At 39.2% G+C, this 12,784-nt stretch overlaps 1 protein-coding gene across 1 annotated transcript in view; it reads left to right on the top strand.

Moving 5' to 3' along the window:
• The window catches only part of tsc22d2 (TSC22 domain family 2), a 34,861-nt gene extending 22,607 nt beyond the window's left edge, over positions 1-12,254 (top strand). Inside the window, exons 2-3 of the mRNA XM_055051677.1 lie at positions 9,549-9,600; positions 10,008-12,254. Coding sequence (XP_054907652.1) covers positions 9,549-9,600; positions 10,008-10,298 — 343 coding nt within the window. The 3' untranslated portion in view covers positions 10,299-12,254. The remainder of the gene's footprint in view (positions 1-9,548; positions 9,601-10,007) is intronic.
• Positions 12,255-12,784: the final 530 nt, after the last annotated feature.

Here is a 12,784-nt window from a genome sequence, read left to right as displayed (position 1 = left end):
ATGCCTTTGTCTTTACAGATTCACTTGCTAGTATATGCTACAGCTGCACTCTTGTGAAATAGCTGAGCTGCTTTAAAGAATGGTAATTAAAATGAGCTAAGTTGTCTAAAAAATTGCGAGAGTAAGGCTGTATGCCAAATAGTCATAGAAGCAGCGAGTGCGGTGCCTTGCAGAATGTTTTGGAAAGTTAGAACCACAAAGTGCAATGTTTTTTATTGGGTATTTATGTAATAGACTGATGCACTGTCCTGCATAATTGTAACACCACAGTAAAAGGATACATACATGTGACAGTTTATGATGAATAAAGGTGTAAAGTTTTGGCCTGAATTTGCGTCCAGCACTACACAATGTTAATGATTTTACCCAGGCTGCAGATTTTCAAACAGCCATTGCATGTAATCAAATAAGACAAATGCAGAAATCTAAAATTAAGGATTGAAAACTTCTCAAAATATTATTCTGATGCTTTGTGACCATCTTTCTAATAATTATAAAAGTATTATTCAAAACGTTATTTAATCAACTTTACTCTAGTACAGAAGCTAACATCCACATTTTTTCTTTTCTCCACTCTTGAGCTAATCAGTACCAAGGTAAATGAATGCCACTCCAGGATTGGCTGCTATGGAAAAACCATCCAATAGCGTGTCAGCCAGCATTGCACCAAGACATTTCAGCTCCCCAAGCTCCTTTCTGTCAAATAGTTTAGATATGCTGTACGGAAAAATATGAGACAAGCCAAGTTTAGCTTTGAACAGAAAAATCTGAAAATATTAAACTCCGAATTGACATGCACCAAAAGAACAAAGAGTTTTCATTACAGTTTTCACTTCATTTAACAGTTAATGATGTGATGTTTCCCATTGTTACCCAACTTACTCTGGGAATCTGAGTAAGTCATTAAAATAGACAATAGAAATAGTCAGTTTTGACTGTTTCTTTTGTCTAAATATTTTTAATGTTACTATTCTCATTACAAACAAATACCTTTTTTTTCCTTCATATCTCTCTCCCTGTGTCTTAAACCTTAAAAAGCTACTGAATATTGTGTGTTCGCTAATAATATTACTAATATTCTGAATAATGGTCTTTGTGAATGAAAGTATTACTTTCAAGTTAAAACTTGTGAATTTTTCTGATAAATAAAATGGATTTGTTTTTCAGAGGCTTCTCCCTTCAACACATTGAGAACCTCAAATTTTCAATAAAGTGCCTGGGATACGTGATTGGATGAAAGCTATCCTAAAATCCTGAATGGTTATTTGATCCTACACAGGGGGACTTGTATCTCTGGCAACAGATTAAAATTTGACTGCAAAGAATAATTTCATTTTCCAAGTCATAGTCTGCATTTGTAAACACTCCAGGGAAGCATTAGCCTGCTGAGCGGATTTATTGTAAAGGGGGTGAATTGTCCCAATATACAGCAGCAGAAACCCTTTTACTTTCTTCTTTCTACAATCATCAACTTTAATGATTGTGGATTTATGTTTTCTCTGAGTGAGCTTACTCAGTAGCTGTCACCTGAGTCCTAAAACCTTATTTGATGCAGACTGTGAATGTGGCCGCTCTTTACTACACAAAAACATTTACCTTTAGGAGCAAAGCTAGTGGACAAAAAGCTGAAGTTTCACGTTTTATGCTGACAAGCCAGAACTCTGGTAGTTGGCTCCTTTATGAGCTAATTTGCAGCTTTTTAAAACACCACTTTTTAGTCTGTGTGTATTTTATGAAGCGTTTATTTCATAGTTTCTTCTGCATTTGTTTAAACATTGTCAGTTGGAGTTGCTCTCGCTGCACACAAATGGAAAGCATGCCCGCAGTCAGGAACACTGTAATTGCTAACAGGCCCTGAGACATATCCTCAGAGGACCTAGCCCATTTTTACTTTCGGGATCTCTCTGTTCAATAAGAGCCCAGTTTTGAATGGATTACTCGGCGATTGTGTAGAAGACCCCCTCCAGCGAAATCTCTGACTGCAGACCTTTGATGCATATGGCGCAACTTGACATGGAGCAGGGGTCTCGTTTCAGCTTTAACAAGCTTTTTCTGTGCAGACGGGAATTGATGGATGGCGATTTTAAGCATCAATGATAGTTCCACTTGCTCAACACACAACATGTCTAAATGATAGTACTGTGTGGACTTTTCACTCCATCTGCTTAATCTCTTGAAATTGAAGAGATTTTTGACCTGCATTGCTCTAGGAAATTTCTGGCCAGGAGTGATTCTCCTCTTTCTGACACAGCCATGTAAAAAAAGCAAAGCATTTTTATAAAGATATCAGACGTGTTTCTTGTACACTGTTAAAACCCATCTTGAGATTTTTTATTTTCATTTCAACATTAGCTAATGTAGGTTGAAAATTTTGCACTCAACCTTAAGTTGAATTAATATTGTAAACATGCAACAAATAAACTCTTTTCCTTGGGAAAAAAAATTTAATTTAATGCAAACTTTGAACAAGATTTTATACATTTGCTTTAACTCTTATCACATTTCTTTGACTTTTCCAGGATCAGTTTGACAGAATAGGTGCTAAGTGTGAATAATATTTATAAAAATGACTATTGTTGCAGTTTTTATTATAGTTGGTAATAATTGATATGCATAAAGTAGGCCAACACTAAATTGTTCTTAAAAATATCTTGCAAACTCTTTGTTGTTTTTGTAAATTACCTGGATATTTGGCTGACTGTTGCAGTTTGAACTCTCTGCTGAAGTTTCATTTGCTATGCAACTTAAGCATTTGGTTGTCATTTGCTCATCTTCATGATCCAATGTCCAAAACATAGTAAATCTAATGCTTATTTACAGATAATCAAATACAGACCACAGTGGATAAACAGATGGGATCTGTAGTTTGCTCATTGTTTTTCCAGCAAAAACTCCCAGTGATAGTACTGTGGGGCAAACCGTAGAGAGAGAGAGAGAGGGTAAACCCTTGATCTTGTGATAAATGCTTCACTGAATACAGAGGCTTGTTTGGAGTGTGCTGCCAAGACTTTCCTATTGAAGCCTCAAGTGTAACTCTATTACAGTTAACACATTCCAGTGGGCTTTTAATCCAGAAGGAGTCAGAAAGTTGGCCCAAATCACAATGGCTTAAAAAGAGTAGTGGAATTGGATACAGAGGCACTTACTGTACTGTGTGATTTCTGTCTTTTTGCTGCAAGACTTTGATTATTAACACTTTCACCCATTTTTAATACCACTTAAAAGTGCAAAACATCGAAACAGAATAATGTCAACACTACTGTTTCCCAGCTCTTCTCCATGATGTAAAAAAATATCTAAAAAAATACAAAATAAACAAAGTTGACCTTATATGCTGCTTATAAGGTTATAATGCATTGTTTATCTTGTTGAATATTACTATATATATTTTGCTGACTGACCAGACCAAAACAGAAATTTTCAGAGGGCATACTTGTCATTAGTTTATCGAACATGTCAGAAAGAGGTAATCATACTTATGGGCATACATGGTGGTGGGAGTGTGATAGTCAAGGGCTGCTTTGCTGGTTCAGGACATGGAGGACCTGCATGTAATTGCTGAGAACCATAAATTGTGTTCTCATCAAAAAATACTGAAGGAAAATGTTCAACCATCAGTTTGTGATCACTTTGGCTTAAGAGGCAAAATTCAAAGTAAATCTGTTAAGTCCACCTCTGAAAAAATGTTTTGGAGTGAGGATTTAAATGGTTATTAAACAGGCTGTTCTTGGTTGAGAACCCTGAATTAAAATAATTTGGCAAAGAGGAGTGGACAGAGTTGACAGAAATTCTTCCACAGTGTTGTTGGGAGACTTAATTGCATGTCATCGCACTTGATGCCAGTTGTTTCCCCCAAGGGTGGCACAACCAGTTCTTAGGTTTAGGAGGCAATTACCTTTTATTCAGGTTATCTTTGCCTGGTGTTAAAGTGTGTTTGACCTGAAACATTAAAAGGACAAAATAGAAGACTAAGGGGGGAAAAATACTCTTTCACTGTTCAATACTTAAGCTAACACCTCAAGAAATGCTATTTCAGGTTGGAGGACCCCTGCTTGAGACCCCCACTGTTCTGTTGGAGTTCGATGATCATGTTACTCTGGAGCTGGTTTCTCCAGGATCTGGAGAACTACATAGAACTTCCCTGCTGGTCATTATTTTAGCCCCTAATCAGGCTGAAATAACTGGGGCTTCCATAAACAGATTAAATGGACAGGAACAGGTAAGGTCTTATCCTTGCCAGTATAAAACCTCACACTCTCTTCATCCGGTTCTGCACTTACCAGAGTTGTCCATGTCTTACATGCTGGTCTGCTTCCAGTGTGTCACATCGGGACACAGTTGCTGATGTAAGTTTAGTGAATCAGCTCCAGGTGATGATGCAGCCTCAGGCCTTTTTTTTGAGGAAGCTTGGTGACAGCAGACACACCCACTACCCATGACTGATTTGGCTGTAGGAAAACTCACATTTTACTGCTGCATGTCCTAGTTTGTTCAGTCTTTGCTGTCTGGGTTAGTCATTATGTGGCGGACACTGAATATTGAAAAGATGGCCTGTAGAAGGAGAGCAACAAACATCCATGCTGCTGTAGCAGGCATGAAGTCTTTTGTGTTTTTGTGGGTTTTAACTCAATGGTGGAGCTTGAAATGTAAAAAAAATAAAAAATAAAACATGCAAATTTGCATAAAAAATGAAACATTTTTATTTTTAACAAGTTCCTGTTTTTATTTTTAGATGAATATAATAATCAAACACAAATCAAACTTTAAGTTGTAGTTTAAAAAGGAGTAGGAAAAAGCCGGTGCTTGTTAAATCCTACAACTCTTCATTGTGGAAGATAATAAAAAAAATACAGTCCCACTTTCTTTGTAGAAATATGGGGAGGTAAAAAAGTGAAATGTCTCTTGACCACAACTTTTTGACCATTTAAATTAATTTACAGTATTGAATGGTTACTTAAGGGAAACTAGCAGTTTGTTTTGTAAGCGTCTCACATTTGAACAGCTTCAAGCATTTGAAGAGCTTGAAAAATAAACAGGGAAATACTTGATAGATTAATAAATATAACTTACATTTATTTGATGGAACATGCAACTTTCTACTGTCATAAAGCTTCAACCTTTCAGAAATAAGTTTCTAAACTTGAGCAGTTGTTCCTCTGTTGTCTTGATGTAATTGATGCAGATGTGAACATATAAAGGATTTCCAGGCTTCTGAACTACTGCTCCTTTGTTTTCAGATGAGATGATCATTAGTTGAACAGGGTGTGTTGAGGGGTCGTCTTGGTGCAGCACTGGGGTCAGGCTCTTGTTTACTTTTTCTGCTACTTAAAACAGAGAGGTTCTCTGTAGCTCCTAATAAAATCCTTCTAGCGCACAGGTGTCAAACTCCAGTCCTCAAGGGCCGGTGTCCTGCAGTTTTTAGATGTACCAAAGGTACAAAACACTGGAATGAAATGGCTTAATTACCTCCTCCTTGTTTAGATAAGTTCTGCAGATCCTTGCTAATAACCTAATCATTCTATTCAGTTGTGGTGCAGCAGTGGCACATTGAAAGGTTGCAGGACACCGGCCCTTGAGGACTGGAGTTTGACACCCCTGTATCTAGCGGATAGTTTTCTGTTCTGTTTCATGGTAACTATTGCTCAATAATATCAGCCTGTTTTCTTTGATTCATGTTTTTTGGGGAAAAAAGAAGCAAACATTGAATAGAAAGTACCAAGATATTAAATCTTTCTATAAAAATGTTATGCATAAATTGGCTTGAATGGTATCTTATTGAGAATTTTCATTAAATGGGAACTTCAGAGAAATCATAACTGCTTTTCACTTTTTATGTGCCTGCTGATTGGGACCTCTACTGCCCCCGTCTGGTGGAACTGCTGAACTGTGTGCTTTTAATCAATTTGAGTCAAAATAGAGCTGTTTGCATCTGTAAGAGAACAACAGTGAGTGGTCAGCCCCCATCCTCCAGTTATTGTTTTGAAATACGATGAGCGGGGGGAGAAGTAAGCCCCAAGCCTTGATTTATTCAGCTGCCTCCCCCACAGTGCCTGTTTGTGGGCTTTAGAGATCGGGGACGTGTGCTGATTCATCTGTGGTTTTAATAAAAAACACATTGTTTCTGAAACTATAAGCCAATCATGTAAAGTAGTCGTTGAGAGGTTTCAGAGATACTTTCCATGTGTATCAGGAAGTGTGATAGCACATAAAGATAGTGTAAAGGATGATTAAATCAGACTTTGTGTATATAGTTAGCTCGCTGTGTGTTGTCCCAGTGTGAGGGCTGCTCGGACGCAGATGTTCGGGTCCTGAGGTGTCCTGAGCTGGAATTTGTCGCGTTGTCCTGGAGACTTTGCTGTGACGAGAGGACCGGTGGAAATGAACGCTGCTGCAGACCGCAGGGAAGGACCACGAAGAGGGTAACTCAGCAAGTGGTTCTTATATAAACCACCACATGTCTTCCTCATTGAATTAAATGTACAATTTACTGTGTTTTTCTTGGACACCAAATAGGAACGTTCTTTTCTCTCCTCCTAACTTTTTCTGTAACTCCTTCTGGACGCATCTCTAAGTTGCTTAACTTGTTAATCTGATTCAACCTGCATACATTTTGTGTTTTGTTATTGATGAAAGCACATTCTAGCAAGAGCTTGTGAACATTCCCTCTTGCTGCTTGTCCCAGATGTGTATGTGCCTACTTCAAAGGGAGGAATGTCTTCTGCTTTGTGTGTTCGCAACAAATCTTGATCGAGACACTTGTGAAATTCAGCTCCTTTACCTCACCGTGTGTTTTAAGTGAAGTTAAGCCTTCTTTACGGAAAGATTTATTTCACTTGCGGAAAGGAGTGTCGAGGGAAGCACAGGTTGTCGTAATGAGTTATGCACAGTGGACATAGAGTAACGCCACATTCTTTCTGTCTATAAAATATGTTGTATAAGTATAAACAGTAGAGTGTGAAAAATATTTGTATTTCCAGGCAATCTTTTCTATCCCACTGTGAAAACGTTCTATGCAGATTATGACGTTGCAAATTCTAGATTTAAATCGGCTGTACTGTGACACTGTTGCCTAACAACATGAAGGTCCTGGGTTTGAATCTCGGCCTGGGGTCTTGGAGTTTGCATGTTCTCCCAGTTATATTGCCCTTGGTTGTGTGTACTGTTGTTTGTCCGTTGTGTTTCTATGATGATCTGTCCAGGGTGTCCCTCGCCTCTCAACCATTTGAGATAAGCATCAGTCCAACTCTTCCAACCCTACATGGATAACTGGGTGGATACCAGTTGTCTAAACTCCAGTTTCAAGAACCAGTGTACTGCAACTTTTATGTGTTTCTCTGCTTTAGCACACCCGACTCCAATGTTAGCTTATTTACAGGGTTTGATTGCATGCCAGTGAGGCAGTTTAATCATTTAATCCAAATGTGTAGAAGGACAAGGGACACATCTGAAAGTTGTTGGACACTGGCATTTGACACCACTGGTGTAGAGACAATGGCTGGGTAGATTTAAATCAATTGATCTGGTTGAAACATTTTCCCTCAGCGTTTATTTGCATAATTTCAAAAAAGTCAAACAAGGAAAGAAGACCCAGGAAGAAGATGTGGTAGAAACTTAAGTAATGCTTTGCAGGAAGCAGAAATGGCCTCCAGGTTGTAGTGGAAAATGGATAATTTGGTTACTAAAACAGTTTCAGCATGTCAGTTACACAAAAGAACAGGCTCGGCTTGACTCGCGCTGCCTCTGCATGCAAATCATTGCCTCTTCTTCTTTTTTTTTTTTCCTTAAATTATCACCTGGCCTTTTGAATGAGTCGCGCTGTACCTCTGGAGGCTCTTTGGCACACGGTGGCAGTGGCTGTATTCCTCCTAGAGCTGAAGCGAGTCTGGAAGGTGGAGCGCATGGCCGGACTCCGCCTCCCTTCCCTCCCACCGTGTGATCCAGCGTGGTTTTAAGAAACTCTCTCTCTTCGCGTTCAAGCCGCACTCGTTCGTGTGTTGAGCCTCGCTCGGTTGTAAACCTTTTCATAAGAAAGTCTCTGAAGAAGCAGAAACATGCGCTGCATGACGAGTTACAGTCTTCCCTGCTCGCCGGGAACTCCTCCGCGCTCAGGCAGGCCGGTGCCTTACAGAGGCAGATGCGTCAGGTAAATAATCCCGCTTTTACCTCCACGCGGTAAACCTTTTTACAGTTATTTTTAAACTCCTGTCACTCATGCCTCACTCTCAGGCGGCTCCAGTTGCTCTGCGTTTAAGCCGTCTGCTTCGTGTGTTTGAACAGCAGCCTGGATGGTGTGGTTGGGACTCGTACTCCTAATTTTCGCTTAAAATGTGGCATCTGTTTGCTGTGTGCTTGTGATTTGCGGTCTGGGGGCTCCACGCGGAGCTGTACGTGCCCTCCTGCACGCTGGGTTTAAATGCATAATGGATTCTGTAGGAGACCATGTGGCCCTTCCGCCCCCTATAAGCGTGAATACTCATGGATTTAAACGTTGTTCCTAATGACAGTGATCAAGGTTGTAGCTGCTGCGTTATATTTGAGAAGTTTGCCTTCGCATTTAGTTGTTTACATTGCATTTCAACAGCGTTACATTGTATTTTCTCTCATCATACTCCGAGTTTTTCCTTGTTTCCATTGGCTCTCTATTCACACCTTTGTAAAAGCAACTCTTTTCCTCGCTTTCAAGCCAAAGGATTGTGCAACCACTAAAGTATCTGCCTCCACTACTAAAGGGTCTGTTGCTATTGTGATTGAGGGGAAAAGTCGAAATGTGGTCTGTTGTTTATGAGGTGGAGCGAGGTCATGAAGTGTTTATACAGGGGAAGTACTTGGGCTCAAGAGGTGTTGCGCTTCAATAAAATGACCTGAAGACTTCCTGCTAATACTATAATGCCTGTTTTTTCCCCCCTCACATGTAAAAGCCATGCTTCATTATGGATTGAGGCTTGTCTCCAGACACATAGCTTTTGGATATCTACTTTATTTAGAAGTGCTTACTGATGCAAAAAAATACACTTAGATTTGGTTTTATTTTTTGTTGCATCTAAATGTACTGTGCCACTTATTGTTTTCTCATTTCCTCCCTCCCCATAATAAACAAAATAAATGAATAAATAAAATACAGCCTTTAGGCTCGGTTTTGTCAGAGTTCAAAGATTCATCATCCAATTGGGAAATTTAGTTTAAATCAAGGTTGTCTGAACTTAGTAAGTTTTAGATGGTGAACTCTTCACCTCTAGCCTCAATCTTTTGTTTTTCTTTTCACTAAATTCTCCTGTGGCACTGAAATATTTAAATGTATTGTCAAAACTCACTGTATTGTCACTATAAATATTAGCTGCTCTGAGACTTGAACTGTGACAAAATCTGCTCTTATTGTTCACATGTTGTAGCTTTTACTACTTACCTGTAGTAAAAGATTTGACTGTTGCTCCAGGAAGTGGTTAGGAAGTGTTTTAATTTTATTAATGAATATAAAATATTTGATAGGAATCTGAAGCACATGACAGATGCTGAATAGTTGTCTTCTCTCTCCATCTTTCTCTCCACAGTGCATCTGGTGCCAGCGTGGTCGCCATCGATAACAAGATTGAGCAGGCCATGGTAATTTTTCTTTATTTCTGCATTTCAACACACAAACAAAGTCAGGCGTTGTTTTGCCAACAATGATTTTTCATTAAATCATTGATGAATTCAACAATGATTGATTGTTGACTTCATTAACAATCAATTGTTGACTTCATTAACAATCAATCATTAACAGCGGAAGAACTTAAAGCTTTTCCGCTGTCAAGTTGAATCATAAAACTGACTTTTGGGCTGCAATTTGAACAGTTTTATCAGTCGTCTTTGATTAGAAACAATCTAAGATAAGTAATCGCATGTAGAAGGCGGCTGAGCAGTAAACTTGTTTCTAAAAATAAGTCAGACATCACTGCTTTATCTCAGATATCAGGAATGTGTTACTTGTTCTATGCTAATATCCTTTTCCCTCCTTCCTTCTTTTTCAGGACTTGGTGAAGAGCCACCTGATGTATGCTGTCCGTGAGGAGGTGGAGGTGCTGAAGGAGCAGATCAAGGAGCTGTACGAGAGAAACTCTGTGCTGGAGCGTGAGAATGCCGTGCTGAAGTCACTGGCTAACACGCAGCAGCTCAGCCAGCTGTCCAACCAGCTCAGTTGCCTTTCGTCGCCGCCGCTGCAACTGCACCAGCCCCCGTTCATCAAAAACAGCACCCACTCCCTGGTTCACCACGAGGGGAGCCAGAGCGTCTCCTATCAGCCAAACATCACCTCGGCGTGAACCCCCTCACCCTTTCTTTTTCCCCCTTTAAACCCATGTTTAAAGACACGTCTCCCACAGAGAGAGGAGCAGAATGTCCTTGTTGGGGAAAGACGTCACCAAACTGTCCTCTCAGCCCTTAAGAGCTCATTGCATTTGCATGCATTGCTGCCAATCGCAGGGCCTTCACACTGTTAAGACATTTACCAACACTTAGTCTTATTGTGTTCTGTGTTTGGCTGCATCTGAGCCGTAAAACTGAATGTTGTCCTTGAGCAGGAGATTAGGGATGGGGGGGTTCACGAGCTTGGTGAGTTTAAACTGTTGGGACAAAGAGTGCTGGAAGACGGTGTTGCAACAGCAGTCCTGCAAAGAAAAGGTAAAATGAGACTGAAACTGTCCTCCAAGTGTCCACTTCCCCACAACACTCCAGGGATGGAAGAGGAGAAGGCCAGACATGACGCTGGTCGGAATGAGCAAAAGCAAAGAAAACGTCCTCATTGAGCGGAGGAGGACAAAATTGGCCGTCTCTACTCCATCAGAGCGAGACGAGAACCTCCGCTTTTTAAAAATACATGTATGCTGCATCGAATGCTTGTTTTCTCAAAGCCTCTGTACTTTGACATTAATCGCAATAAATACTCATTAGTTGTTCAGTTTTAGCAATTCATTTATTTATTTCAGGGCTGCTATTTTCATAATGTAAAATGAACAATGTCATGAAGTTACATTCAAAATTACTTTAGTTGTTTTGGGTATTTTAACATCTGTCGGATATAACATCTTCTGGTTTTTCCAACGTGAATAAGTAGGCAATAAGTTCCTCGGTTGAAATTGTTCTCAAGAACTGGTAACACTAAAGGTGAGGTTTTATGAGGTGAAATCCAGGTTGAATGTATATTTTGTAAAGTATTAAAAATGCAGAGGGTTTGTACAGGATAATACCTGTTATGATATAGCATATGTGATGGGATGTTTCAATAAAGAAATTATTAATTTACTTTTAGGCTTTTATTTTTTATTTTTAACTTTTTGTTGAGACAAAAACAAAAATTTGGGGGTTTATGTTTTTTGGGGGGAAGAGATGAAAAGCTGTGAAAATTGTTCGACTTACTTTGTAACCAAAGACTCAAACTGTGTTAAGTCATTATTTTAATTTTTATTAAATGCACATGTTTTTTTTCTAACTCTCCTTCCTTTTTTTTTCTTTTTTTTTTTTTTGCGGGTTTGGATGTTCTACTTGATCTGCAACCAGACTACCTTCTTACCTCATTTTTTTTTGTTTTTTTCTTATTCCAGCTCTCTTGTTTTCTATCAAGTCTGTGAATGATTGTTAGACAATTTGTGAACAAGAATGGGAACTGTGAGCAGAAGGGGTGGAGTAAGTAAGTAAAATGTTTGATGCAAAAGGTTTGTGGCGGCTAAACAAACAAAAGGCTGGAGATGTGTTTTGCTTAGCGATGAAGGGAGGAAACCTTGTGCGCAAGGAATCTTTATTGTTCTCATGTTAAATCTGATGTTCGGAGGAAAGTTGTTGGCACGATTTCATCTGCAAAGTGCAGAACTTTGCATACAAAGACCAGAGAGAAATATCCGCGGAAACTGCTGAAACATTTCACACTTTAAAGCCTCTGGGCTTATGATGGGATGTTGTGTCTGTTTCACGTCTCTGTGCCTCTGGTGCCGATGCCATCCGTCGGCGGACTTCTCGGTCCATTTCTATGGCTTAGAACCAAACCAAGCTGCTCAGTAAATGTACAATCAGACATCTTTTTTTAATATATAGCTTTCTTTCTATTCTGCCCCCTCTTATTTTTTTGTTCATTTGAAGGAGACGCCGCGTACATGCCAGATGTACTGTATGAAAGTGATCACTGAGCCTCGGAGAAAATATCAAAACCAATGCCCTTGTAATGTGCTGTTAAAGAAAATTTTAGTTTTCATTCAGAAATAAATGACTTGTTTTACCACATCGAATGTGGGTGTGTTTATTAACACTTCATTTTTGACATACTGGAGTTTCTCGCTTGTATTTATCTCTGACGTCAGACGTGCTCTGACTAAACAGTGGGATGTGCAAACAAAAAATCAACTTTGGTTCAAATATAAACATGACCGCAAGGACAAACCCTGCAGGTAGAGTTAGGTTTTATTGGTCTGTGACATTAACACTTGTTTCAAAACACCAAGAGGTTCATATTTTTTTTCTGTATTTTTATTTTTTTTTTGGATTTCATCCCTTTAGGTAGATGCTTTATTGTGAGGAATCTTAATCAAGATTTGTTTCCCCATTAGTTTCACTTTTTCACCATAGAGCACTTTGCACCCAGAAAGCAGTCTTACAAATTCTGTATTTCCTATAAAGTATTAGCAGAAGGAGCCTTTAGCTTTAATCTGCTCTCTTATGTAACAGGTTTTAGTTCTGGATTTAGGAGGTGCAGATATTTCCTACCTGCTGACTAAAACACTGAATATAAAATTGTAATAGAGCGCAACAGACACGAAAA

This window comes from Poeciliopsis prolifica, unplaced genomic scaffold, assembly GCF_027474105.1.
Source record: "Poeciliopsis prolifica strain line A6 unplaced genomic scaffold, Auburn_PproV2 SCAFFOLD002, whole genome shotgun sequence".
NCBI lineage: Eukaryota > Metazoa > Chordata > Actinopteri > Cyprinodontiformes > Poeciliidae > Poeciliopsis > Poeciliopsis prolifica.
This window is presented reverse-complemented; position numbering and strand designations above follow the sequence as displayed.